This window comes from Rhodnius prolixus, unplaced genomic scaffold (genome assembly GCF_049639745.1).
Source record: "Rhodnius prolixus isolate KJV_2025 unplaced genomic scaffold, Rpr scaffold_12, whole genome shotgun sequence".
Lineage (NCBI taxonomy): Eukaryota > Metazoa > Arthropoda > Insecta > Hemiptera > Reduviidae > Rhodnius > Rhodnius prolixus.
This window is the reverse complement of record NW_027411635.1, coordinates 10,599,158-10,626,637: the sequence shown is the minus strand read 5'-3', so window position 1 is coordinate 10,626,637 and position 27,480 is coordinate 10,599,158. Positions and strand designations below refer to the sequence as shown.

General features: G+C 34.1%; 2 protein-coding genes across 2 annotated transcripts in view; one reads left to right on the top strand and one right to left on the bottom strand.

The window, feature by feature from the left end:
- The window catches only part of LOC141461950 (uncharacterized), a 69,194-nt gene that overhangs the window by 37,791 nt on the left and 3,923 nt on the right, over nucleotides 1-27,480 (bottom strand). The window contains exons 4-10 of the mRNA XM_074143433.1: nucleotides 25,355-26,276; nucleotides 14,841-15,821; nucleotides 12,076-13,001; nucleotides 8,644-8,877; nucleotides 5,470-5,706; nucleotides 4,571-4,774; nucleotides 754-1,026 (exon numbers count right to left, since the gene is read on the bottom strand). Of these exons, the coding sequence (XP_073999534.1) occupies nucleotides 754-1,026; nucleotides 4,571-4,774; nucleotides 5,470-5,706; nucleotides 8,644-8,877; nucleotides 12,076-13,001; nucleotides 14,841-15,821; nucleotides 25,355-26,276 (3,777 nt within the window). The remainder of the gene's footprint in view (nucleotides 1-753; nucleotides 1,027-4,570; nucleotides 4,775-5,469; nucleotides 5,707-8,643; nucleotides 8,878-12,075; nucleotides 13,002-14,840; nucleotides 15,822-25,354; nucleotides 26,277-27,480) is intronic.
- LOC141461951 (protein lingerer-like) overlaps nucleotides 16,391-27,480 on the top strand; it is a 48,847-nt gene continuing 37,757 nt past the window's right edge. Inside the window, exons 1-2 of the mRNA XM_074143435.1 lie at nucleotides 16,391-16,523; nucleotides 17,844-17,948. The gene's annotated coding sequence lies outside the window, so the exon portion shown is untranslated. The remainder of the gene's footprint in view (nucleotides 16,524-17,843; nucleotides 17,949-27,480) is intronic.

The window sequence follows — 27,480 nt, the reverse complement described above, 5'->3', positions numbered from 1 at the left end:
TGACTGTTGTAAATGGTAACTGTAATGAATAGCGTTAGTTGCTAGTAAATGTTAATGTTAGTAATGATGTGTTTACAAATCAAATTACTACTTATAAGTTTAGCGAGTTTTATTATTTATCAAACCCACATAAATTAAATTAACTAGTGGCAGTCATTAGTTATAGGTAAAGTTTTTAGTAAAAGGACAAAAATTTTACAATATTATATATTGTACGTTGGGTTAAGGCACAATTTAATAAAAAATAAATCCATTAAAATACTTCCTTTGGTAGGCGCCACGGTAGCCGAGCGGTTAGAGGTAAGACCTCTAATATGTATTGTGGTACTGGGTTCGATTACGGGTATACACTTGGGTTTTTATTTAATGTGTGAGTTGGGCATAAATCCCTCATTTCTATTATAGTACAGCCTATACCGTTTAAAAATTCGAACTTTTCTGGATGACACGTAGAAATATTGAATAGTAAACAATCAAACAAAAATAGGCAATAATAGAGGCCATCTTGAGAAAGAAGCTTTCACTTCCAACAAATGTTATGGCGTTATGGTGTTTCTGGTTAAGATCTGAAAAAAGTTTTGTTCCGAACAAGATAACGCTCAGCCAAACACTTAACGTAAAATTTTAAGTGAGAAAAAATTTGAAGAATAAGATGGCAGTTCTATCTTCCATTTCCACCGCACTGTACCGTCCACAGTTAGCTTAATCCATATTCCAGATACTATGACTATGTTGGCCAGAAATTATACTTACAGTGTACTTAGTCTTTGCAAAAGTATCCTTCAATTGAGGCTTGTTGTGAAAAGCACGGAACAATGTAATCAGTACTAATTTTTTGATATTTCGGTTCTCTTTTGTTAGCAAATGAAGGAAGAGTTCAATTATACTTTGGTCAAAATAAATGTTGACAATGAGTGCATGTTGCGACATACTGGCAACCACCGACATTGCACTAAGCCTCACGTTCATGTTTCTGTCGGTCAGAAATGGTAGAATATGGATCCATACATTCAGATCTTTTATAGTCTGTAAAGAACAACCAAAATTAAATTATTAGAACGCTTTCGTCTTTACCTTAGGTAAATAGTTTGCGTTATTAAAATAAGTGATTTATTCAATTATTAACCTTACTGCAGGAAATAAAGGCCAATATTTTCATAACCTGAACCTATCTATCAACGTTAACATATGCCCAAAAGCGTATCTTCGAACAGTTTTTGTTTTCTAGAAGAACTTCAAACATACCTCGCAAGAACAAAGCACTTGAATGCTTGATGCCTCATTTACGCAAAACCAACAATTATCCCCGCCTGACAGCAGTTTATTAACCTTAATGCTTGGAAGTAAACCTTTTGAAGCCCATAAGTGTAGCTCAAATGCTTCTACCCCTTCATCTTCATTCACTCCTTAATCACACTATCATAAAATTGTTTCACGACGATGACTATTGGCCCAGGAAACCAACGGTGTCGATGATCCCACCATAAGCCAGCTTTCTATCTTGGCATGTCCGGGTACTAAAAAAAAATTCATATTGCTTTTCTCTTTGTGATCAATGCTATCCTCCTGCTTCTCCCACTAACCCGCACCCAAACAAAGTTTGCTCAACGCTTTAAGCGTAGCCTAATTCGCGTTTGAAGACAGACGTATACTCAAAAACTTAAATCAAAATATCTCGTTTTCTACTCGACAGATTTTTACGAAACTATGTACAATTATAGTCATAAGTTGTCTCTATATAAAGATAAAATATAAACAAAATCTATCAAGTAGTTTACGAGATAATTGAAGTTAAAGATTTCACAGTTTCAAAGGAATCGAAAATTCAACACTAAATATCTCGTTTCCTACTCGACAGATTTTTACGAAATATTGTACAATTATAAAATAAAGTTGTCTCCATATACAGATAAAATATGAACAAAATCTATTAAGTAGTTTACGAGATAATTGAAGTTAAAAATTTCATAGTTTCAAACGAATCGAAACTTTAACTAAATATCTCGTTTCCTACTCGACAGATTCTTACGAAACTTTGTAAAATTATAGACAAAAGTTGTCTCTATATACAGATAAAATATAAACAAAATCTATCGAGTAGTTTACGAGATAATTGAAATTAAAGATTTCACCGTTTCAAACGAAACGAAACTTTAACACTAAATATCTCGTTTCCTACTAGACAGATTTTTACGAAATTTTGTACAATTATAGTCATAAGTTGTCTCTATATAAAGATAAAATATAAACAATATCTATTGAGTAGTTTACGAGATAATTGAAGTTAAAGATTTCACAGTTTTAAATGAAACGAAACTTTTAACACTAAATATCTCGTTTCCTACTCGACAGATTTTTATGAAATTTTGTACAGTTATAAAATAAAGTTGTCTCCATATACAGATAAAATATGAACAAAATCTATCGAGTAGTTTACGAGATAATTGAAATTAAAGATTTCACAGTTTTAAACGAAACGAAACTTTAACACTAAATATCTCGTTTCCTACTTGACAGATTTTTACGAAATTTTGTAAAATTATAGACAAAAGTTGTCTCTATATACAGATAAAATATAAACAAAATCTATCGAGTAGTTTACGAGATAATTGAAATTAAAGATCTCACCGTTTCAAACGAAACGAAACTTTAACACTAAATATCTCGTTTCCTACTTGACAGATTTTTACGATACTTTGTACAATTTTAGACAAAAGTTGTCTCTATATACAGATAAAATTTAAACAAAATCTATCGAGTAGTTTACGAGATAATTGAAATTAAAGATCTCACCGTTTCAAACGAAACGAAACTTTAACACTAAATATCTCGTTTCCTACTTGACAGATTTTTACGATACTTTGTACAATTTTAGACAAAAGTTGTCTCTATATACAGATAAAATTTAAACAAAATCTATCGAGTAGTTTACGAGGTAATTGAAGTTAATGATCTCTCAGTTTCAAACGAAACGAAACTTTAACGCTAAATATCTCGTTTCCTACTCGACAGATTTTTTCGAAATTTTCTACAATTATAGACAAAAGTTGTCTCCATATACAGAAAAAATATAAACAAAATCTATCGAGTAGTTTACGAGATAATTGAAGTTAAAGATTTCACAGTTTCAAACGAAACGAAACTTTAACACTAAATATCTCGTTTCCTACTCGATAGATTTTCGTAAAACGTTAAGAGGTAGTTTAATGAATCCTTTATACTTAACATTTTTAACAGCAAGTTTTTGTTAAGTAGATTTTTGACGTTTTGGATAGATTTTCTATTTTGCAAAGTTACATATCTGCTTTACAGAGTGATTTTAAATTTGGAATAAGCAATTCTATCATTTTAACCTGATAAGGTGTTAAGTCGGAACCGTAACTACCACTGGAGAGATGTTTTTAAAGAATGATTATAGTTGCGGCCCCCAAACCATCCTCAATAACAATTTTTTTGTGAAAATGTTTTGAATAAAATTGGAATGTTTTTGTACGTAAATTGCAAAATTAAACTTCGATTTCAGTACTTTCTTTTAAGAGGTGTAAGAAAAATTAACTGCGAATACAGTACTTTTCCCTAAAAGGCAAAGAGGCAAAGATTTTGAATCGAACGACAATTTATTGATGTAAATCGGTTCACTCATTGATAATTTTAACGATCGCAGTACTTCCTCTTAGTAAGAATAAGAGCATGATGGCAGTTCACAGCCACTTGGAGGAGCTTTAACCGTTTCTTCGTGCTAAATTTTATCAAAATCGGACTAAGGGTTATAGAAATATTGGTAATAATAGTTTTAGAAAGGGCCTTATTTGGGTGGGGCGTACTTCCCTCCTTATAAGGCAATGCGTCGAGACTTTTAAAGTGCAAATCTATACAAAATTTCGTATCGAGTGACACCTCATTCATGAAAATCGGTTTAAGTGTTTAGGCGCTACGCAGTTTACAAAAAAGGTAACAAGAAGAAGAATAAGAAGAAAAAGATTTTTTGAAAATGCCGTTTTTGCTCATTTTTTGCAACTTTTTTCTCAAAACCTATTAGATCTGGATTGTTGCAAAATTTTACAGTTATAAAGAAGGGTTTGCCCTTTATTTTAAAGAAAATTTGGTAATTTTAGCTTTTATAGAAAAAGATAAAAAAAAATTGTCAATGTTGGGTGTTTTTCAACGTTACGCTTTTACGTGCACTTTTTGACGATCAACCCTTATACACCTGTCCTATCGGACAGTTTTAATTAGAACCACAACTCTAGTCATGCTCTAGCTGAAGGAGGATAAAATAAATGCGTCCTTACTCTTCTCCTTTCGCTTCTTAGAGTATCCTCCCCCAAATGTCTAATGCTAACTTCGTAGCAAATTGTTTTTGAGACCTAGAATGGACGCACCTGACCAAACCTGGACCAATATCACACTCTGTAACGTGTTTTGAACCAGATTCAGGGCAGGTCTTCTGTTGCGCCCATGTAGGCCTTTGTACATCATAGTAACATCTTCTAATTAGACTTCGAGCTGTTTATCAATATGCCTACATTCCAAATATCACGAAATCTAACACTTAATGACAAAAACTCACTTCAGGTCCAAATTTAGAACTTATCATGTGCGCTATGCTACCTAAAATTTTACACTTCATTGCAGGCTTTTCAAATTTGTTTAGCTGCACAATTAGCATCCTGTAATAGGCTATGTAATTATACACCACTGACTTGGGACAATACATGATATTCTGGATTATCGTAGCAATCTTATCTTGGACAAATTCGGACTCATCTTCTTTCTGAAATCAGAAGTAACGTAATCAGATATCATATTTGCGTCCCTCCGGGAATTTCAAGCAATAATAACGCAAATAATAAATAAACAAAACACAAATTGCCTTCGTAGGTTTTTAAAAGTGATACATCTTTGTGAGTAATTCAGTAAAATAATATTTGAGGTGCTCCCTCAGTTTAGCCCTTGGAAAAGTGTGGAAAGAAAACTGAAGAAATTTCAAAGAAATTCACACTTAAGTTATTTACCTCACAATAACGAAATTTCAGCTACACGTTAGACGTTCCTTAATACTATATGAGTGATAGAACCAAGTATGTATTGCATAAAATGCAATCTCATTCTCTCCTGAAAATAACTGATCCTAGAAAAATGTTTTAAATAAACGTTATAGATATACAAGTCTACAATAGTACATTGAGTTTAAAAAACAAAAAAAAAATGGGATAATACTGAAAAACCGATTCAACTTCTGGTATATTTTGTACAGAACTTTATTTCATGATTTAGGCGACATCTAAACGAAATATCAATTTGAACAAATCTGTAAGAGATTTAAGAGAAAATGGAAAAAACAAATTATTATTTAGGGAAAGCTATAATTGAGTCAAACAAGGACTTCTTTTGTAGCAAACCTGTACCACATTAAAAGCAACTAAATATACTAGGTAAATATTCAAAATAAATAAAAGGAAATCTCACCACAAACAATTTTATGAGTTCATTTAAGCAGTCATCTTTTTCGAATAAATACTGGAAGGTTGGATCATTGAAATTTTCTGAGACACCTTCTAGAAATGATATAGCTAGATTTTTTAAATTGTTGAGACCGTGTGGTTCTTCAATTGTGGTTAAATACATAATTGGTTCAAAGTCGAACTCTTTTTCCGTGAAAAGACGCTCAGGCGTGAACATTGTCTGAATGGAGTGAAACAGGAGCTATGAACATAAAACAGAGTAAAAAAATCTATTAGAAACACACTGAATTAAATTTTTATCTAACCAGGATAACATAGGATATCCTGAATTTTGACACGAGCATGCCATTTATGCAATACTAAACTTTAAAAACTATTTGTTAGACAAAATTTTAGTCCTTTAGTTTTTAAATATTTATAATAATTAATCTTAACAGGATTTAATGCATACTTAAATGAAGAATTTCAAGGGAAAATTAAAGTAATGCCTATTTTTCAGGCGGACATTACGTCCAACTACAAAATTAAGTGTTCAGGGTAGTATGCCCATATTTTCTCAGGTACACCACAAAAAAAAACCTTACGGTACTATACAGGGTGTCCCAAGCTATATGGATAACGACTTTTTCTCGGAAACTGAGATAGCTAGAAAAAAACTAAAAAATACGTGTTCCCTTAGTTTTTTGTTAGGAATCCAAATTTAATTTGTAAATTTTTTTCGGTGCATTCAGAAGCGAGATACAGGCACCAACTTTATTTTTTCAAATGGGAAGGTGCGGTTTTTATTTCAGAAATAGATTCCTCTATTTTTTTAAAGAAAAATTTACTTGAACGGTTTTTTTCTGTGAGCGATATTTTACAAGTTATGAATGAAAACATGATTCTTATAAGAAATGCCAAAAAGATAATATTATAACGGTTTTTTGATAGAATAAGAAGAAAAGTACTATTTTATTATAAATTTTACTCCTCATTAATATTACAGATCATGCTCGAAATGGCCTCCACCATTACAGATGCATAGACATGCTCTTTCCTGCCAATTGCCCTTACTGCCAAAGAAATAGATTCGGCTTTAACCGAGTTACAGGCATCTATTATTCTTCGCTTTAGCTCATCTACAGATGCCAACCCAGCTTGATTCTGATGCACCTACATTTAGAAATGCTTCTAGGTAAGCAGAAATAAGGAAAGAAAGAAAAAAGTTATGAATAATCACCTTGTTTTTCAGGTATCCCTAAAGGAAATAGTCCGGTGAACGAGGTGGCCACTGAATCGCCCCCCGAGTTGATATAACACGCCAATCAAATAGCCTGTCGAGATATCTCTTTACATGCCTGATGGTGTTATATCGACACGGGGGATATTCAGTGGCCACCTCGTTCACCGGATTTGACACCTATGGACTATTTCCTTTGAGGATACCTGAAAAACAAGGTGATTATTCATAACTTTTTTCTTTCTTTCCTTATTTCTGCTTACCTAGAAGCATTTCTAAATCTAGGTGTATCAGAATCAAGCCGGGTTGGCATCTGTAGATGAACTAAAGCAGAGAATAATAGATGCCCGTAACTCGGTTAAAGCCGAATCTATTTCTTTGGCAGTAAGGGGCAATTGGCAGGAAAGAGCATGTCTATGCATCTCTAATGGTGGAGGCCAGTTCGAGCATGATCTATAATATTAATGAGGAGTAAAATTTATAATAAAATAGTACTTTTCTTCTTATTCTAGCAAAAAACCGTTATAATATCATTTTGACATTTCTTATAAGAATCATGTTTTCATTCATAACTTCTGAAATATCGCTCACAGAAAAAAACCGTCCAAGTAAATTTTTCTTTAAAAAAATAGAGGAATCTATTTCTGAAATAAAAACCGCACCTTCCCATTTGAAAAAATGAAGTTGGTGCCTGTATCTCGCTTCTGGAAGCACCGAAAAAAATTTACAAATTAAATTTGGATTTCTAACAAAAAACTAAGGGGACACGTATTTTTTAGTTTTTTTCTAGCTATCTTAGTTTCCGAGAAAAAGTCGTTATCCATATAGCTTGGGGCACCCTGTATATTTCAGTCGATATTCCAGTATAACATTTAATAAAAATACGATTAATAGCCACTGAGAATGATGTCGTTAAAAAAATAAAAATTAAAAAGAAATATAACTATGAATAATTAAAAAGTATTTCAAATATATTTTATAAAAAATAATTTAAAAAATGAAACAAAATACTCAGTTAGCCCAGTGTTTTAATCATTACGCAAGTGTAACGCGGACAATAAATAATAGTCAAAATCTCTAAACCAGACTGATTCATCTGATTAATGGATGAAATATCTAAACAGTTGAAAGATACAACAAATATGCATGCTATTACAATGGGTGCTACTTAATGGTGCTCCCTCAAAATCCAGGAGGTAGTTGAAAGTTTGGATTAACCTGCAAAAGGATCAATGCACTGTTGTAGAAAAAGTGTAAAAGGTAGAATTTATTGTTAAAAACATCATTACGCAATGGTTACCATATTCCTCCATTACATCACTAGGTTAGTTTGACTCTGGCTGGATATGGATAGAATCTCTTGGTTGGTTACTGGCAGCACCATTTGTAAATAATTCGCCTTGATAAAAAGAGGTAACTAGAACTGACTGATATGTCGCATGCTGGCCCAAAATAACACCCTTTCTAGTAAAATTGTGGAGTATCTACCAGAACAGTCAACTGTGTATCATCCAGATTTCATACAACGACCACATGTGAGGTCCTTCAATCCGGCAGTACCTAAAAGTGAGTACAGTAAGCCTTTTTTTGGCTGCGATGCCTTCCAGGTATCTTACTCCGTCTAATTGAATTCAATCTGACTTTTCAGGAACATTATTTTCTTCATTTTCTTAAAGTTAAAATATTATTCTGAAATCAGATTTGCTATTTCTTCACGGAAATTTGCGACCCAGCTAGCATCTCAGCTTATCAACCTTAACAGTACACAATATTGGTACCACTTATTCTCCCCTAAAATACAAAATCCTTGCAAAGACAGTTAATGTAACCAACAACTTTTAGGAGTTCAGCAAACCCAGAAGTAAACACTTGCTTCGTGCCGAAGAATGGACGACAAAATGGTGCTATGCGTATCGAAAGCAGAACGTCTAAGCTACTTTCTAAAACAAGCAATCTTACCGTGACAATTTTGACGCTGAGTAATTGATAATCAGAGTTTGGCACAGTCTTCGGTAAATTATTGAAGTTTCCGTGTTCGATGGGTTCTGGCAGATACAAATTTAGGTCCTCCATCTGTTTGCCCACAAAGTACTCCTTGCTGAACATCTCGGGCAGTAGAAGGTTCCAACGATCCACACACAACATGTCGCACAGAATACCCATGATAGCCGTTTTTATCTTCAGATCGTCGCACTGCAACATAAAAAAAAAAACAATGCTTATTAATTGGCTGTATCAAAAAAATATATGTAGGATGTTTCCATAACGAGAAATTATTGCCCTTCTTCCACTAATAATTCAGTAATGAAGCTTTTAATTGTACCATTACACATGCATTTTTTAAGAGAAGATGGTAAGTTTGGATTAAGGTGACTGCCTGTTGAGTGTAAATTGAGCGTATTTTAATACGCTCTTCATGTACACTAAATTTACTGTAATTAGTTTTTTGAAGTGAATAAAATTTTTGATTAACCAATTTTAGGTAAGGGGTCAATTTCATTATATTTTCTTTAATAGATGTAGTGTCGAAAATTATAACTTGTTTGCTCCTGATTGATTGTTAGTTTGGCTTGAAATTCGAGTTTGAAGTTGAAAATCGAGTTTCAGTGAATATTCCAGGCGCAATATTTACAGTTGACTATATTTTTAGTTTAACTAAAATAGTTCGCTTAAAACAGTATGGATAACCATGAAAATCCGTAAATATAGTAAGAAATTTGTTTTTAAATTTCAAATTGGTCTCTTCTCTCAACATTTAACATTGAAATGGATGTAAATGTTAATTATGTGACAACTAGTACACTTTTCAACTGATTGCCATCAGTACTTTCATGTTTTTTGTACTTGAGCCCAAAAACATTAAACGAAATGAATTATTCAATTACTTAAAAGACTAGATTAAGGACCATTTAACTAAATATTTAAGTGATATTCTATAATAAAAATTAATTATCAAAGAACTAACTTGAATTTTTTTTTTTGTAGAGTATTGTTCATCGTTTTGGTGACAGATTCCTTAATCCAAAGCAAAGAAAGAATATTGCCAATTACAATCACTATATTTTATTTTTTGCCAAGTTTCAGACCTAGGGAACTAGGTTATCTGCTGTGATTAAGCTATTGACAATTACATTTTTTTTTTTACATTGTTATAGGTTATGTTAGTGTGTCTTAGGTCCAGTTTGATTAAGTAATCCATAATTACATCTCCACAAGTACATCAGGGCAAAAAGCCCAGAAGTTGACCTAGACCCTAAGTAGATAACTTGGCAAAAAATTAAAAAATACTGACTGAAATTGGGCAATACTCTTTCTTTTTCTCTAATTTACATCTTGGGGACTTAGTGCCACGATACATGTAGCAACATTTTTGCAAGATTAAACAGAGGTTGTCCGCTATATCTTCTTTAGTAGTAGTTCTGTCGTGGACACGAAATATCTTAGAATATCCTAAGGTGATGCACACGATGGCGCAGTTTAGATAAATAAAGAAGATAGTGCGTAATACAACACTACCAGGAGAGAAATGACAAAATTACGAGTATACTACCCCGTTTGATTAAAAAAAAAGTTTTATTCAACAGCTTTATTTTAATTTCTAATATTCTTTCATCTCCGAGGAAAGGAGAAAATAAATGATGAGTGAAAAACAATTTTATTTTAAGGAATCCCACATTTCAGATCTGCCCCTAACCCCGCGAATGCTTAGGGATTTCTAGCAAGTTGTAGTGATTTTTTTTTGCAGCAATACGAGGGGGTACCCAAAAATAACCGGAATTGCGTTGCCGCGCATGGAGCTTATGTAGTACGCATTTCTGCCGCTAGACGTGTATAGCGCAATTCCTTGCCAGTTCAGTCCTGCCTGTGTTGTCTGCCTGGCTTGTTCTGTTCATCTGCAGTGATTGTTTTTACCAGCGCTGTTTTGTTCTTTTTTCGTTTTTTATGATGGCAAGTTTAAGTGAACAACGTGCAGCTCTGAAATTTTGTTTTCTACAAAACTGAAAGTGTTTTAATGTTGAAAACAGCTTACAAAGATGACGCTATGGGAAAAACTCAAGTATACGAGTGGTTTACTCGGTTTAAAAATGGCGACATGTTGATTGATGACAAACCTCGTTCTGGACGTCCATCAACTGCCCGAATCGACGAAAATGTTGAAAAAATTCGAGAGCTAGTGTTCACAGACCGTCGACAGACAATTGATCAACTGTCAGAGAGTAGTGGGTTATCTTGGAGCTCGGTTCAGCGAATTTTAACGGAAGATTTGGGGATGAAAAGGGTTGCTGCCAAGTTTGTTCCTCGAGTTCTGACTGACAATCAAAAAGAACATCGAGTTGAAACATGTCGTGCTTTGAAACAACAGCTTGAAACTGATCCAGACTTTCTGTCAAAGGTCATTACTGGTGATGAGTCATGGTGCTATGGTTATGACCCAGAAACAAAGCAACAGTCGAGCCAATGGAAGACGTCATCTTCACCCCGACCAAAAAAATGTCGTCAAGTCAAGTCAAACATCAAAACAATGCTGATTTGCTTTTTTGATGCCAAAGGCGTAGTCCATTCAGAGTTTGTCCCCCCAGGTCAGACCGTCAATCAAACCTTGTATTTGGAAGTTTTGAAAAGATTGCGCAATAGTTTTTTTTTTTTTTTTTTTTTTGGCGCATCAACATCTGAGGTTATTAGCGCCCGGAGCTTTTTCCAGTGCACTGTCGGCCTCCGGACAGTGTTCTCTCGTTACAGACAACACTGTCCATCACCGGACAGTGAGCTGTAAGAAGCTCCTAGGAAGAGAAAATCTAAGGGTCAGCTGCTGGATTCGAACCCGGGACCTCCGCGTGGGAGTCCAGTATGCTAACCTCATAGCTAATCCCTTCCCTGATTGCGCAATAGTGTTCGCCAAAAAAAGACCCGATTTGTGGCAAACAGGAGACTGGTTCTTCCACCACGACAATGCACCTGCACACACAGCCATCTCTGTTACACAGTTTTTGGCTAAAAATGGCATGGTTCCGCTGCCCCACGCACCTTACTCGCCTGACCTGGCTCCGTGCGACTTTTTCTTATTTCCACGCATGAAAAAGGGCATGAAAGGTCACCGATTTGACAACATTGAAGAGGTCAAGAAAAAAACGAAGAAGGAGCTGTCAGCCATTTCTAAAGATGACTACAAAAAATGTTTCGAACAGTGGAAGCACCGGTGGGACAAATGTATTAGTTGTAATGGAGAGTATTTTGAAGGGGATAAGGTTGTTCTGTAAAAAATTTGTAAATAAATAGCTTTTCGGTTTTTTTTTGGGTACCCCCTCGTAATCCTAATAGGTTTTTTTGAACAAACCATTTTTTAAGAATGAAACAAAAAAAACCTAGTATTTACAAACTAATGGTACTTACATTCTGATAAACTTTTAATAGGTTAAACATTCCATAGCGTCCAAACTTGAGGAAGAAGTGTCTACACTTCTTGTAAGCTGACAGATTGTACAGCACGAGTATAGCCAATCTTTTGATGCCATCATGTTTACAGTCAAACACAAACTTTAACAGTTCTATTAAGAGGTTCTGGTGCATAACTTTGTTTAATAGCCCAAATCTACAGTATGGTTTTTTAAATAATTTACCAAAGTAGATATTCTTCATTGGTCTAATGGCCATGTGTCTAGAAGAGACTTGAGGAAGATAACTTTGGTACTTTCCACAAACAGTAATCAATTCTTCATCAAATTCACCAAGTTGTTCTCCAAAAATGAATTCCTCCTCTGCTTCAAGAGCTTCTTGTTCATAACCTTTCAGTATTTCCCGTTCATCTTCTTCCAATTCAAGTTCTTCTTCACCAAATCTTTCTTGCTGAAGTCTATGATATTCAAATTCTTCTAACTCATGTTCTTCTTTCTCAAGTTCTTTTTCCTCAAGTTCTTTATCCTCAAGTTCTTTTTCCTCGAGTTCTTCTTCATCAAGTTCTTCTTCATCAAGTTCTTCTTCAGCAAGTTCTTTTTCCACAAGTACTTCTTCTTCAAGTTCTTCTTCAAGTTCTTCATCTTCAAGTTCTTCCTCTTCAAGTTCCTCCTCCTCAAGTTCCTCCTCCTCAAGTTCTTCCTCTTCAAATTCCTCCTCCTCAAGTTCTTCCTCATCAAGATCTTCTTCGTCTTCAAGTTCTTCTACTTTAGGTTCTTCCCGTTCATCACTCCATTCGTTGAGGGTTTTTTGAATTTCGTCCAATAGCGCATTAATGTTTGCGCTAAGTTTGTCTATCTCTACAGTTTTCCTCAAGCCATACTTTATTTTACTTCTACTTGAACCATCCATTTCACTAACCCCACCTAAAACATCAAACGTCAATCAGACCACAATAAAATAAACAGTTAAGTAGCTTCAGTGTAAGTGCAGCGAGAGAACATGACGGTGGTAAAACGTCAGCTTAACGAAACAAACTAATAGATCTTGAGGCATTAGCGTTGTTCTTTTAACTTGGTGATTCTCCGATTGCTGAATGAGCATTTTTAAATGTCTAAATTGAATTAATTAATAAATTAGTAAATTTTACTTCAGCTGTCTTAGGGAGATTAATTGTAAATTTGTTTTAAATTTCAACTTTCACTTTTCGCCCTAATTTAAGGATATGAGGAAGATAGAGTTTTTACTTAAACATTGGTTATTATTATTATTTTTTAATTAAATTCATAAAATTCGAAATAGATAGCACAAATAATCGAATAATCTTTTTTCTTTTTTTAAAAATAAATTTAAGAGGTGTTACCGTTGGATTTTTTGTGCACTACCAGCCAGTAGACAATGTTCTACCGTAACAGGCAGCAAGACAACAATGTCTATCACCGAAAAGATCATTGTAAAAAGTTCCTAGGAAGAGAAAATCTAAAGGAAGGGAATAGGATTCGGAATATCCGCGTGGAAATCCAGTACTCTAGCCTACTCTACTGAGCTATTCCCTACCAATAACTAATCATTTTAATTTTTTACCTGACAGTGACTTTTAATTTTAAAACGCAACCGTTTTAAAAATACCATAATACAACAAAAAGAACGATATGATTGTGTGAAAAGTGTAATTGATAAGGTTTTTAAAAAATATATGACCGATTGGTACATCAATACGCACTTTACATTCCCGCAGGCTTCCGAATCCTCGTACTCATCAAGAAGTTAATCTTATAGACATGGAAAACTGGTGTATAGGCTGAGTCAACATGCAACCAACCAACTTTCGATCGTAGTTCGCAACCTTTAGATTACTTTTATTCGTATATCGCGTTATTTAAAAATTACCTATTGAACAAAAAATGGATTTTTGAGTGCTACAAAAATACAAAACAAAAAAACAGTTACTAAAAAACTAATAAAAACAGGCACTCTTTTTTCGAAAAATATTTTGGGTGAACTCAACTGAGAAATTAATAGAAAACTGTTCTAATAACCAATTTTGAATAAATAATCTTGTGATCTTTAGATTTCCAGGCACGTTTGCCAAAATACCCTTGCAATGGATTATGAGCCGACAAAAATGGTTTATTAAAGGAGTCAGTTGGTTTATGAGCCTTAGCGCTACAAATAAATAAATACTTTTAAGTAGCTTGATGGGAGATTTCTACACTTCTACAAAAGTTTTCTGAAATAAGTATTTCTGACGTGTCTTTTACTGTGTTTTACTATATAACAATAGGACAGTACCAAGGCTAAACTTACCACGAAGCTGATGGAACTAAAAAAAACGAACCAAATATGATTCGATACGATTATTTATTTATTTATTTCTAAAATTTGCTGTTCCCACCCTAACCATAAATGATGGGATACACGTAGAATATTTGCATTAACCTATCATTTTATAAACCTAAAAATTGCAATTTAAAAAAAGTAAAAAAAATAATAATAAATGCTTAGTGGTTAGAGTATACTGTTTTCCAACGCAAAGATCCCGAGTTCGAATCCAGCTGCTGGCTCTTAGAAGTTCTTTTCCTGGGAGCTTCTTACAGCTCACTGTCCGGTGATGGACAGTATTGTCTGTAACTAGAGAACTCTGTCTACACTGAAAAAAGCTCCGGGCGCCAATAATCTAAGATGTTGACGCGCCTTAAATCATTAAAAATAATAGTAATAATAAAAAAAAATAATACCCCAGAAAAAAGAATATATATACTCACTTAGGAAATCATAATCGAATGAAGATTCGGAAGATATATCGTTTGAAGATTCAGAATGAAGATCGTGTGTAGATTCGGATTTAGACTCGAGATCCAGATCGTGTTTAGATTCGGGAATCGGATCGTTTGTAGATTCGGATTGCAGATCGATGATAGATTCAGGTTGCAGATCGAAGTCAGATTTGTTAGGTGGTTGATCATTATCGCTTACAGAGTCCTCTTCCCAAATCGAATATACAGGATCTCTAAACAGATATTCCATTGATTCTAGTGATGATTGGTAATCTAATGATTCATCGTATCTATCATCAAGTATAGAGTCTCGAACATTTTCTTTCAGAAATATTAACCGTAGAATTTTTTCTGGAATAAGATTCAAACGAACTATATCCATATCAGTTAATTTAGTTTCCATAAACTTTGAGGTCAATGGGGAATTTTCATACTCAGGATATTGTCTCCCACCAAAGAATTCCTTTAAAAAACTGCATTGTTTACTTAGTCTATCGATGAAATCATTCTCCTCATCAAACAATTCTTTTTTCCCACGAAATTCATCATTTTCTAATAATAGTTCATCTCTAATTTCAACTATTTTTTTCATAGTCATTTTATTCTTATCAATAAAATTTTGTACTTGATAATTATATTTAGTTAGTTCGTCACTGTTCGTTGTTCTAATGCTCATCGTGCTTGGTATACTAAACTCAGAATCAATAACTGATTCTTCTTCTTTGTACCTACAGAATTTATTAACAATATCTATGGGAATCTCTTCTTCAAACGATACTTCGCTGGTACCTTTCGTCTCATCAATTCCTTCAGAAATGTTGTCATGATATGTAAAAGTTCGGGATGCTTTACTTTTTTGATCATTCTCTTCTACTTCTGGATTATGTTTCCCGACAGTTTTATGACGTTTCTGGACCCTACGCTGATCTTGGTTTACTTTTACTTTTTTAGTCTTTCGTAATCTGGACCCTGGAAGAATAAAAACAAGCGAAGAAGTTTTAGATTGAACTTACACTTCAACAGGCCGCCAATTGAGCCGTTCACTGCGCAACTCTATTTAACTCCAAAAAACAAAAAGTGGAAAAATGCGATAATATAATGTAAATTGTTTTTTAAATTTCCGTTTATAATATAAATTCAAATCAATTTACCGCTTTCATTCTAGCGCCTGCTACTGGATTTAAGTTGAACTATTGCAACTACTTACATTGGAGCGCGGAATTAATCAAAATGGCTTCTGAAATAAATTATTATTTAATGGCCAAAACATTTTTATCGTTTAATGGTGTTAATCTTTATTATTTGGGAAATTCATTATAAAAATAAAAAGCTATGACTCAACCAAATGCTTTGACACTTAAATTTAAGAAAATTTCAAAAAGTGGAGTTTATCGATTTGTACAGTGAACCGTTCAATTTATATTTGCCAATGCCTCTTTAACATTACAACTATAGATACTGGAGCTCTTGGCCAGATAGTGTTTAAAGAAAAAATACTGGCTATTACCAGACCATTGGAAAAGTGAGAAGAATCTGATAGTTGAACTTAAAATTTAACTGAGGAAATAGGATTCATTCAGACGAAACTACTGAAGTCTATATTTTGATGACAACTTTGTTAGGATCAAAAACAGAAAGAGTTTAACTTAAATACTAAATCACATTAACCACGTAAGTTCTAACGAATTGTAATTGATATAATTTCTTATAGTTTTTTATTATGATGTCAGGTATTTTCATTCCTGTGTTTCGATATTCTAATTGTGATATTTATTTGCGATTGTCTAAAAAAGACAATAAATTTGTCGAAACGTCGTAAAGACGGAGTTGTTTTTTATTTTGACCGAATCCTCGCTATTTTAATCTTAAATATTAAATAATTTACGGTCACTGTAGGATTATAAAAATTTAGTATTAATGATTAATTGGATTCAAATAGTTCTGTATTAAATGGTGCCATCGTCAGATGCACGTATAGAGATTAGCTGGGCAGGTAAGGGCATCAAGTCGCTAGAACAGCCTTCCACAATTGATCTCTATCTCTTTAGTATTGTTAGGACATTCCAGGATTAGGTGTTTGGCGTCTGATATGATTTCAGAAGAACACGAACAAATGTACGTTATTTCTACAACAAATTTTAGCTAGATAGTGCGGCAAATAATTATGATTAAATCGTATTCTAATAATTGTGCTAATTAAAATTTCCAATAGTTATTATATCTGGAAAACCACGGTCATTTGGGAATGTTAAATTGAATGGATGTGCAGAATTGACCATTTTTTTTTTTCTGCTTGGGCAAATTGTATACCCACTCTAGGGAATAGGCACTCGGCTTCTGCTAATAATTTTTACCATCGGAGAGTAAAATTTGTTGGAGAACACTTTTACTTTTGGTGAGAATTAATATAAAGGGATTGAATCTACATAGTTTAAACGTCGATGTTTTGTTAACAGTTTAGCTGTGAATATGGAAGCGAATTTATTTAGTTTGAATTGTAAAGTGACGTTAGTGGAAATATCAATCAATGCTGGTCCTTAAAACCATCCGTTGGGAAATCAGAGCTGTAAGTTATTAAGAAGCAACGCATTATCAGAATTTAAATTGTTTTCATTGTATTGGAAAAAGTTTTGTTTGAATGTTTCTAATAATTTCCATTGAAACTAAAACCGAAAATAGGAAGGGAATCATAGCGTTTAAGTTCTAAAAAGAAGTGTGACAGTTGGCTGAATTGGTTCACTCAGATGTAAGTCTTCTTCTTGTAACCAGAACTTTACGGTAAAAACTCGGGCAGTGATACTGCTTATCTTTTAAATGCAGGATTTTTTTTTGATACAGTACAGAACATTTATAAAAGATAAGGCGTGAAGCTAACAACTTCCTTCTAGTTGTTGCTTAGCCTCCGCTAGGAGCGCATTAGTTAGTGTTGGACTTCAGGACACCCAGACATGCTTTTAAGGCTTTGTATTGCACTTTGTCTATTTGTTTTAGGTGATTGGATGCACCGTCTCCTGGCAGGAAGCACCCACAATCCCATCTTTATAAAATTAGCTGATTGTATAACATCGAGGTAATGACATCTGCCGCTTAGATAAGGTAATTCCAATATATTCATACATTGTTCACATTTTTCAACTATGTACTTTGGCACCAGTGGCCACAGTAATCGATGCGCCCCCCAAAAAAATCGAACTTGTCGCAATCGGCCATCTTCACATTCCATCTTGTATTAGAAGCTGGGCTGCTATTATTATTAATAAGATGGCGTTATTATTACAGACGATGTTAATGGTAAACAATATCTCTAAATGGTCACACCCGAATTGTTTTTCTTACGGTTGACCACGCCGATCTAGTAACCAGTGAAGGCGATTAGTCAGATCAATTGCCAAAGGCTGCCTAACTTGGTATAGATGAGCCGTCATTAATGTACAAAGGTTTTTTTTAAAAATAAATTGCATCGATAGTTCGATATCTTCGTAATCGAACACATTCATTCATATCATCGAATATTATAATGGGATACTTCATACATTTGTAAAGGGATATCCAAATATGGGATAATTTTATGTTTAGGTGAGCAAAAAAAAGATAGAATATTAAATGCCTTAATTTTTGTTTGTTTTTTTTTCAAAGTTTATCACAGAAGACTGAATGTTTTTCGAACGTTTATGATTTGATAAATGTATGCTTTTTTGTATCATTTATTCACGTGTCACCGTGAATTTAAGGGACTGCCCTTAATTGTACCCAGATAAACTGAAGTTGTTTATTGAAGCCAAGTTTCGGAAGCTATGGTGACATCAATTTTGTTTTTTAAACATATTTCTAAACAAGTATTATCAGTTTAGATGGATTTTTATATTTATTTGTAAGATTGTAAACATTATTTTATTTATATGAACATATTAATTTGATATTTATGAAATATTGGAGTACTAATTACAAATTAAAAATATAGTTGAGTTTGTTTGTTTATTGAAGAGTTTTAGTGTTTGTCAAATATTATACAATGTTATGACTCATGTTTGTTTATAAAGTGCTCTTTGACTGAGTAATGTGCCGATGGTATTGGATTCCATACAAGGCGAGTTGTCAATTCCGTGAGAATTATTAGAGCTTATAGTGATTGCATTTTATCGGATTTATGCGTCTTATAAGTGAAAAATGTTTCTAAATTCGTGTTATGAGAAGCTTTATTAAATATTTTAAATGTTTTTCCTTATTTCGATATTTCAAATGTTCTCTCGTTTTTTTCTCGTCTAGACTTTTGTTTTTGTTTTTTTTAAGTAGTAGCTGATTTGCTACAATTTCGTTTTGAAGCAAGCGCTTGGCTTGCGTTTGGAATCAATCACCTTTCTAGACAGCCAATAACAAATTTGTGGACATCGAAACTATGTGATTTGTTTTTAATAATTAATACATTTTCAGCTATTTGTGGAAAATATTTTGAAAGGGTACTTTTGCCTCATTACACTGTAACCTGGACAATTGATAAAAATATGAGCCGAGTTCTCTGTTTCGTGATTATGTTGCTGACAAAGTTCAAGACTGTTGGATCTCATATCGGATACCTTTAGCAATAAATAACACACAAGTTAGCTGAAGCAATTCTAATTTTACTGATCACCCTGGTAGTTTCAAATGGAACATTGAGCCTTAAATATGAATTAAAATTTTGCTAAACAACTATCAAGCTATAAACAGAACTATAAGTAGAATTATTAATTCTAATCAAATCGTCTGTAATTAAATGTTGTTTCAGGCCGCGCAGTAGTTTTTTCTTTAAATTTGCCTGATTATTCTTCTAATATTTATGGGTTTAATAGGAGATATTAGCTCTCCTTGACAAAATCTATTCTTCGTCTAAGTCTGAATGGATATCTCTTACAACTCCGAAAATTAGGTAAACAGGCTGATATTTTGCCTTGCTTTCAGAATGGCCAACGATAGTAGTTCACTAGCCGCCGTTGAGCTCTTAGTTACTATTTTCATTCTGTTCTTGCCCGTTACTGCTATGTACAAAATATCGTCTTTATGGGTCATTGACGCCCTGAGTAGCCATTTATGTAATGAACTGGACCTACATTACTACTTTTTGGGATAGATTGACTACAAATGGTCCCTTATCAACGTCCAACGTCCTTGTTAAGGCATTTTTTAAGTAATACCTTTTTTTTTGTATTTCGGGTTCACAGAATTGGTTTCATGAAACTGTACTTTATTTTTGTGCATATCTAAAGTTCCTTCATTCGGAAATGTATTTCATTTTGGTTTAGTTACGTTTATCAACCTCCATTATATTGGTCATGTTAGTAACTATCGTGTTAGTAATACGATCTCGTTATCATATTATTAATACCATATTATTAGGTCAATCTTAGTGTTAGAAATATTCAAAATGGACTTATCTGTTATTGAAGAGAGATTAACCGGCGGGGAGGTTCATGACCCCCCCACTGACTGCCGACATTTTACTATCCAACAATAATTTCTCAAATATTTACATAAGTTTAGCAAAATATTTACAAATTGTCGAGAAAAAAAAAAAATGGTCCCTAGATGTTCTTTTCCTAGAAGCTTTTTTACAGCTCACTGTCTGGTGATGGACAGTGTTGTCTGTGACGAGAGAACACTATCTAGAGGTTGGTAGTGCACTGAAAAAAGCTCCGGATGCTAATGACCTCATACATAGATGCACCTTAAATAATAATAACAAATAAATAAGTTTGATACTAATTTATCCTTTAATGAACCGTTTTAGATAGATTAGCGAGCCGAATTAGTTTGGTTTTTTTTATTATAATAATAATAAAGGGGAGGGATTAGCTATGTGGTTAGCGTACTCGATTCCCACGCGGAGGTCCCGGGTTCGAATCCAGCTGCTAATCCTTAGTTTTTCTCTTCCTAGGAGCTTCTTACAGCTCACTGTCCGGTGATGGACAGTGTTGTCTGTAACGAGAGAACACTGTCCGGAGGCCGGCAGTGCACTGAAAAAAGCTCCGAGCGCTAATAACCTCAGCTGTTGATGCGCCAAAAAAAAAAAAAATAATAATAATAATATCAGGCTAGGCCCCCCAACCTGACCCTAATTAGGGATTCGCATCCTCCTCATCCAACTCCCTTTTTTTTACTTATTAACACCTCTCTGGCAAAAGTTGTGACCGCTCTCCAATTCGCTCTGCTTGTGAGCACTATACTTTGGAATCGGTCAGGAGTCCACCGGCCGACGCTCCCCTCCAAATCCCTTCTGAGACGACCCCATCTTTCACACTCAAAAAAGGTGTGATGGGCATCGTCTCTCATCCCTATACATTGGGGGCAGTCCCCTCCCGGCCTCTTGCCCATTTTCCGCAGATAGTCTCGGAAGTAGTCGTGACCAGTGAGGAGCTGGGTGAGATAGTAATCTACCTCACCGAAAGACCTACCGGTCCAACTGTTCACGTCCGAGACTAACTTTGCAGTACACCTTCCTCTGGTCTCCTCCAGCCATGCAGCCTGCCATTCCGACATAGTACGCAGCCGCTCCTCTCGAGTGACTGCTGCCTTGTCCACTTCCTTCCTTCTCCCGAATAATAATAATAATAATAATGTGGGTTTATTAAATAACGATACAAAATAATACAGAACATAATGAACAGAAAACTAACAAAAACAACACAATGCATGTACATTATGTCCGTCTGCAGAGGTTGGCCTCACTTACAAAAATACATACATTAATACAAATATTTTTCCTCTGTGAAAACTTAGTTTGTTTTTTTTTTTTACTACAAAAAACAAAAAGATTCTTTATCGCAGAAAATTAAAATAGCAATCGCAAAATAATTTTAACTAATTTAAATTAATTATTGAAATCCGCAAAACCTTAAATAAAGTAAATTTAAAAATTGTAATTAGATATCAAAAACTGTCTGTAATTAGCAGCCTCCAAGTGGTACCAATAAAAGTGCTTAAAACTATTATTCTGCCCATTCAGGTAACTAATTATTTCAGTTTTAGTTAAGGTTTTCTTATTAAACCACCGGATTCTAAATTCTTTAAGAACTGGACATTCAGCTACATAAAGAAATAAATCTTCAACTACATTGAGATTACACATTGAACAGAGGTGACTCTCGCTTGTTCGACCCACTCTATGTATAGTTTAAATTTATTAGATGCTCCCCAATAGTTTGCATAAAGTGTAACTTGTTTGCATCTTTAATGTAAATGATTTTGATCTAAATCTATGATTAACTCTTTATACAAACAATGAAGGCGCCACTGTAGCCGAGCTGTTAAGAGGCGAGAGCTGCAAAGCTAATATGTATTGTGGTAATGGGTTCGATTCCCCGATCTTAGGCCTTGGATTTTATTTAATGGTTAATAAAAGAAGTTTACAGTAAAGTATGTTTGCTAGTCGCCTCCGTCCACGACACCTAATTGGTAGTTGGACGTTAAGCCCTGCCTGAAAAAATAGGCGATTACTTTACTTTACTTTTTTACAAACAATGAAAAGTTGAATTCGCAGCTTTAGCCAATAAATTTCTTTTAAAAGACTGTTTTATTTTCTGTACTAAAACCTCAAAATGATCCGCACCTCCACTGTCATAATTTATTAATTCCATATCGTGCCTTTGACAAATATCATTAAATTCTTTAAACCAAAGTATTTTCTTATATTTTTATTTTTTATTTTTGAATTAGTTTGTTTTCTTTAAATTAAAAATTTAAACTTAAGCCAAAAAACTTTTGTTTTAACTGTTCATTGTTTAAAGCTGACAAGTTGGAACATTTCTCAATAGAGTGTCTTTACTACAGTCCCTTAACGTATCAATACGAGGGTCGTTTGAAAAGTCCGTGCAAAAATAAAAACTACTTAATTTTTTGGGGTAAACCTTTTTTATTTTTCAACATAGTCTTCTTTTAGGCGTATACACTTCGTCCAACGCTGCTCTAGTTTGTTGATCCCTTCCGAATAATAGGATCTGTCCAAGTCTGAAAAATAGCCATTCGTTTCTGCAATCACCTTCTCGTTTGAATAAAATCTTTTTCCCGCCAGCCATTTCTTCATATTGGGGAACAAATAGTAGTCCGAGGGAGCCAAGTCTGGAGAATAGGGGGGATGTGAAACGAGTTGGAACCCTATTTCCATTAATTTTGCGACCACAACTGCTGAGGTGTGAGCTGGTGCGTTGTCGTGATGGAAAAGGACTTTTTTGTGGGCCAATCGTGGGCGTTTTTCTTGCAGCTCGGTTTTCAAACGGTCCAATAACGATGAATAATATGCACCTGTAATAGTTTTACCCTTTTCCAGATAGTCGATGAGGATTATTCCTTGCGAATCCCAAAAGACAGTCGCCATAATCTTTCCGGCCGAAGGAACGGTCTTCGCCTTTTTTGGCGCAGATTCATTCCCCCTTGGTAACCCATTGTTTAGATTGTTCTTTGGTCTCAGGAGTGTAGTGATGTATCCATGTTTCATCCACAGTGACGAAACGACGCTTAAAGTCCTGCGGATTCTTCTTGAACAGCTGCAAACCGTCCTTGCAACACTTCACACGATTTCGTTTTTGGTCAAGCGTGAGCAATCGCGGCACCCATCTTGCGGATAGCTTTGTCATGTCCAAATGTTGATGCAAAATATTATGTACCCGTTCATTCGAGATGCCCACAGCACTAGCAATCTCACGCACCTTCACTCTTCTGTCATCCATCACCATATCATGGATTTTATCAATGATTTCTGGAGTAGTAACCTCAACAGGGCGTCCAGAACGTTCAGCGTCACTTGTGCCCATATGGCCACTCCGAAAATTTTGAAACCACTTATAAACTGTTCTAATCGAAGGTGCAGAGTCACCATAATGTTTATCAAGCTTCTCTTTAGTCTCCTGAGGCGTTTTGCCTTTCATAAAGTAGTGTTTAATCAACACACGAAATTCTTTTTCGTCCATTTTTTGAAAATCACTCGACTTCCTCGATTCAAACGAATGCCAAACACAAAGAAATAGACCGATCTGGCTGAAACTTGGTGTGTGTTCTTCCAAGAGATGCTACTAACTAAACATAACCTCGATACGCGCCAGTGGTGCTATCTCTCTGACTTTGCACGGACTTTTCAAACGACCCTCGTATTTTAATGAATTAAAAGTTTCCCTTTTGACTTTCCGTACTGAATTAGATTAACAGAATTTGTACCATTTTGTTAATCAAGCTTTGGAAAAGCGTCAAAAAGCAGGTAAAATATTAGGGCTCAAGTAGGCGCCACGGTAGCCGAGCGGTTAGAGGCGAGACCTGCGAAGCTTGTGGTACTGGGTTCGATTCCCCCGGTCTAGAGGCCACTTGGATTTTATTTAATGGTTAATAAAAGAAATTTACAGTAAAGTATGTTTGCTAGTCGCCTCCGTCCACGACACCTAATTGGTAGTTGGACGTTAGGCCCCGCCTGAAAAAATAGGCGATTACTTTACTTTTATTAGGGCTCAAGTAAAGTGAATCAATCGAATTTATTAATTAAAAAAATAAATTGAAATAATGATAATTTTTAGGGAAAATGTATCATTTTATTTGTATTTATGTTTATATTCTATTATTTTTTGCATTGTATTCATTCCATGTAGAACATTGCAGTTTATTTATGTTTAGCCAACTTATTGCAGAAAGTTGTAAACTTGTAAGCAATAGATTATTATTATTATTATTTTTTTTTTTTTTTTTTTTTTTTTTTTTTTTTTCCAAATCCCTCGCGGCCCGCAGGCAAGGGAGGAACCTGTTTTCTTTATCTGGTATTACGGTTCTAACTGGAACCGGACAATTGTCCTATGATAAAGACAAAAGAAAAAGAAAAATATGTCCGTGCTAGTCTCTGGCGTCTTCCCTTAGCACTTCCCTTACAATGCGGCAGGTGTGGAGTACCACAGCCTGCTGCATCTCGTATATGATGGTCCTCCTGATTCCCATCATGCAGAGGCCCTCCCCCAGCGACCGCGGCACAAGTCCCGTGGCTGAAATAATCAACGGGACTATCTCCACCCCTTTATTATTATTATTATTATTATTATTATTATTATTATTATTATTATTATTATATTAAAAGCATGCGTTACGAAATTAACTGTGCAAAAAAAATTGATATATTGTGCGTTAAAGAAACCTAGCTGACGTTTTCATTAATTGTCCAAGTTATGAAACATTGAGAACCAAGTTCTATTCAAAATATTTACTTTATTTATAACTTTATTTTAAACTGGATTTAAGGAAACGTTATATCTAAAATAAAAATAAAAAGCAAATGGAGAGTGAAAATAAAATACAAAATAAATCATAATTTTGCCCATAAATTAAACTTGATTTGCATACTGAATTTATCTTAATAAAAATCACCTTTATCTTTCTTTAGAGACCTTAAAAAAATATATATTTCTAGTAAAAACACGTTGTACACGTTCCCAACACTATTCTTAGCTAGTAAGACAGAGTACAAATAATACTAATATAAACCTGCTTATATGAATTACCTGATTTTTTGAATTTACTGCCATCACCGTCTAAGTCCACCAAATAATCTTGCATATCTTCCTTCAACAGTGTAAATATAAATGGTTTTTCTTGATCATCTTTCGCATTACCGGGAATCTCATTATCCTGAAGAGATGATGATGTTCTTTTCTTTTTACGTAACGATTTTTTTAACACTAAATAGCGTATATGTTCATCTCCTAGGTCTAATTTAATTATCTTTTTAGGCAATTTAAAATAGTCCCAGACTTTAGTCACTTTAATATATACATTTTGGTCAGAAACATATTTACCTTTTTTGAAAACTTGAATTACACTATCACTGGAATTTACATAGTAAACATCTTTTTTAGTTTTGAAATGTTTATCTAATAATTGTTTAGCACTAAGATCAAATTTCACATTACTTGATTTAATATCTGGCACACAATTAAAAAGTTCGGCAAAATATTTAACAATATCTTCTTTTATAAGTTCATCTAAATGTGAACTATCCGAACTATCATTTGTTTGTTGACCTAATTTTTTATCATCAAATTCATAAAATTCATATTCAAATATTGGTACAACATTTAAAATTTTATTTTTTATAAATAATCTCCAATAAGTGTTTGTACCATTGTAATTATATTTCATATAAATACTGGGACCTGCAATAGTTGTTTTCTGCTTTTTTTGTTTATGACTTTTTGTGGTAGACACAGATTTATCTTCACTAGCTAAATTTGTGGACGGTTCTTTAGTGGTAGTTTCATCTTCTTCATCTGTATTGTCAGGGATGAAATCAGGTTCTTTATAAGAAGAAGGCTCTTTACGTAATTGCCCATATTCAACCAATTTATTGTACATTAATTCAATCTCTTCAAATTCCATTTTCATTAAATCCAGTTCCTTCACGAATTTTATTAGGATTTTTAATACCTGAAATAAAAATTATATACAGGGTGTTCATTTTAAGATGGCTCAAATGCATTTCATGCTTAAACAGTTAAACTGAGCGAAAAATGGTAGAGGGAAAATTTGTTGCCCGTCACCTCTAGTTTCAGAATATGCGACTTTATTTTAGATTACTGCCCGCATACGCGGCCGACGCGCGACCAAAAGTGAGGGTTTACAGTTGACCCCCATTTTCATATACACAGTTTTAAAGAATATAAAAAGTTATGAAAGAAACCGGAAACCGCAATTCGATATCTTCAAAATTAAAGGTGCTAGGCCATTTCAAAATCTGATATTTATTAATCATATTTCAATTTTTTAACTTGTTATCAAAGATAAAGAAGAGCAAGCGATAGGTCATTTTTATGTATTTTTTCATCCCCTTTCTACTAAAAATATTGCCAAGGCAGTAAAGCTAGCATTTTTCTTAATATCGGGAAATTAGTCGTTTTCCGAGTGATTTTTCTAAGAAAAATCAAATGTTAAGAGCTTTAGATGTTCTCAAGCATTCACAAAAAATAATTTTACATCTGTTACAAACCAGAAGGTTTAATAATTTTTTGGTAATTTTGGGAGAGTTGCGTTTAATTACCAAAAAAAATTGGAAACCTCCTGCCACATATTTAAGTGATCAATATCTTTCTTGTAAAGGATCAAACTTATTCCTTAATTTATCAAATAATGCACTTTACTCCACTTGTGAAGCATGTACTGTGCCTTCAAAGGTGCCTCCTCTGGCTCGCAAGCCAGGTTAGCCAGGAGGTTATCTACTGCTCTCGGTATCTGAGGAGGCACCTTTGAAACAAATTTTTAATAAATACATAAGTTTTTTTGAACTAGGTGAGATTAAAAACGTAAGTGTTGGGTACCTGCTGATTTGTGTGCTTTTAGTCGTCCAATCAACCCTTACACTTAACTTTTTACTTATAAAATAGTTTTAGAGAGGGCCTGACCTGCCTGGGGCAAACTCCTCTCCTAAAGATACCTAGCGACGAGACCTCTAAAAATGCAAATCTACAACACTTTTTGAACCAAATAACACTTTATTGAAGAAAATAGGTTCTCCAAACGATAATTTTAAATGATTGCAAAACTTCCCCTTAGTAGGCGTAAGAGCAGAACGTCGCTTTAATGTTACGTAGGGGAGTCCTAACCTTTTCATCCTGCCAAATTTCATCACAATCGG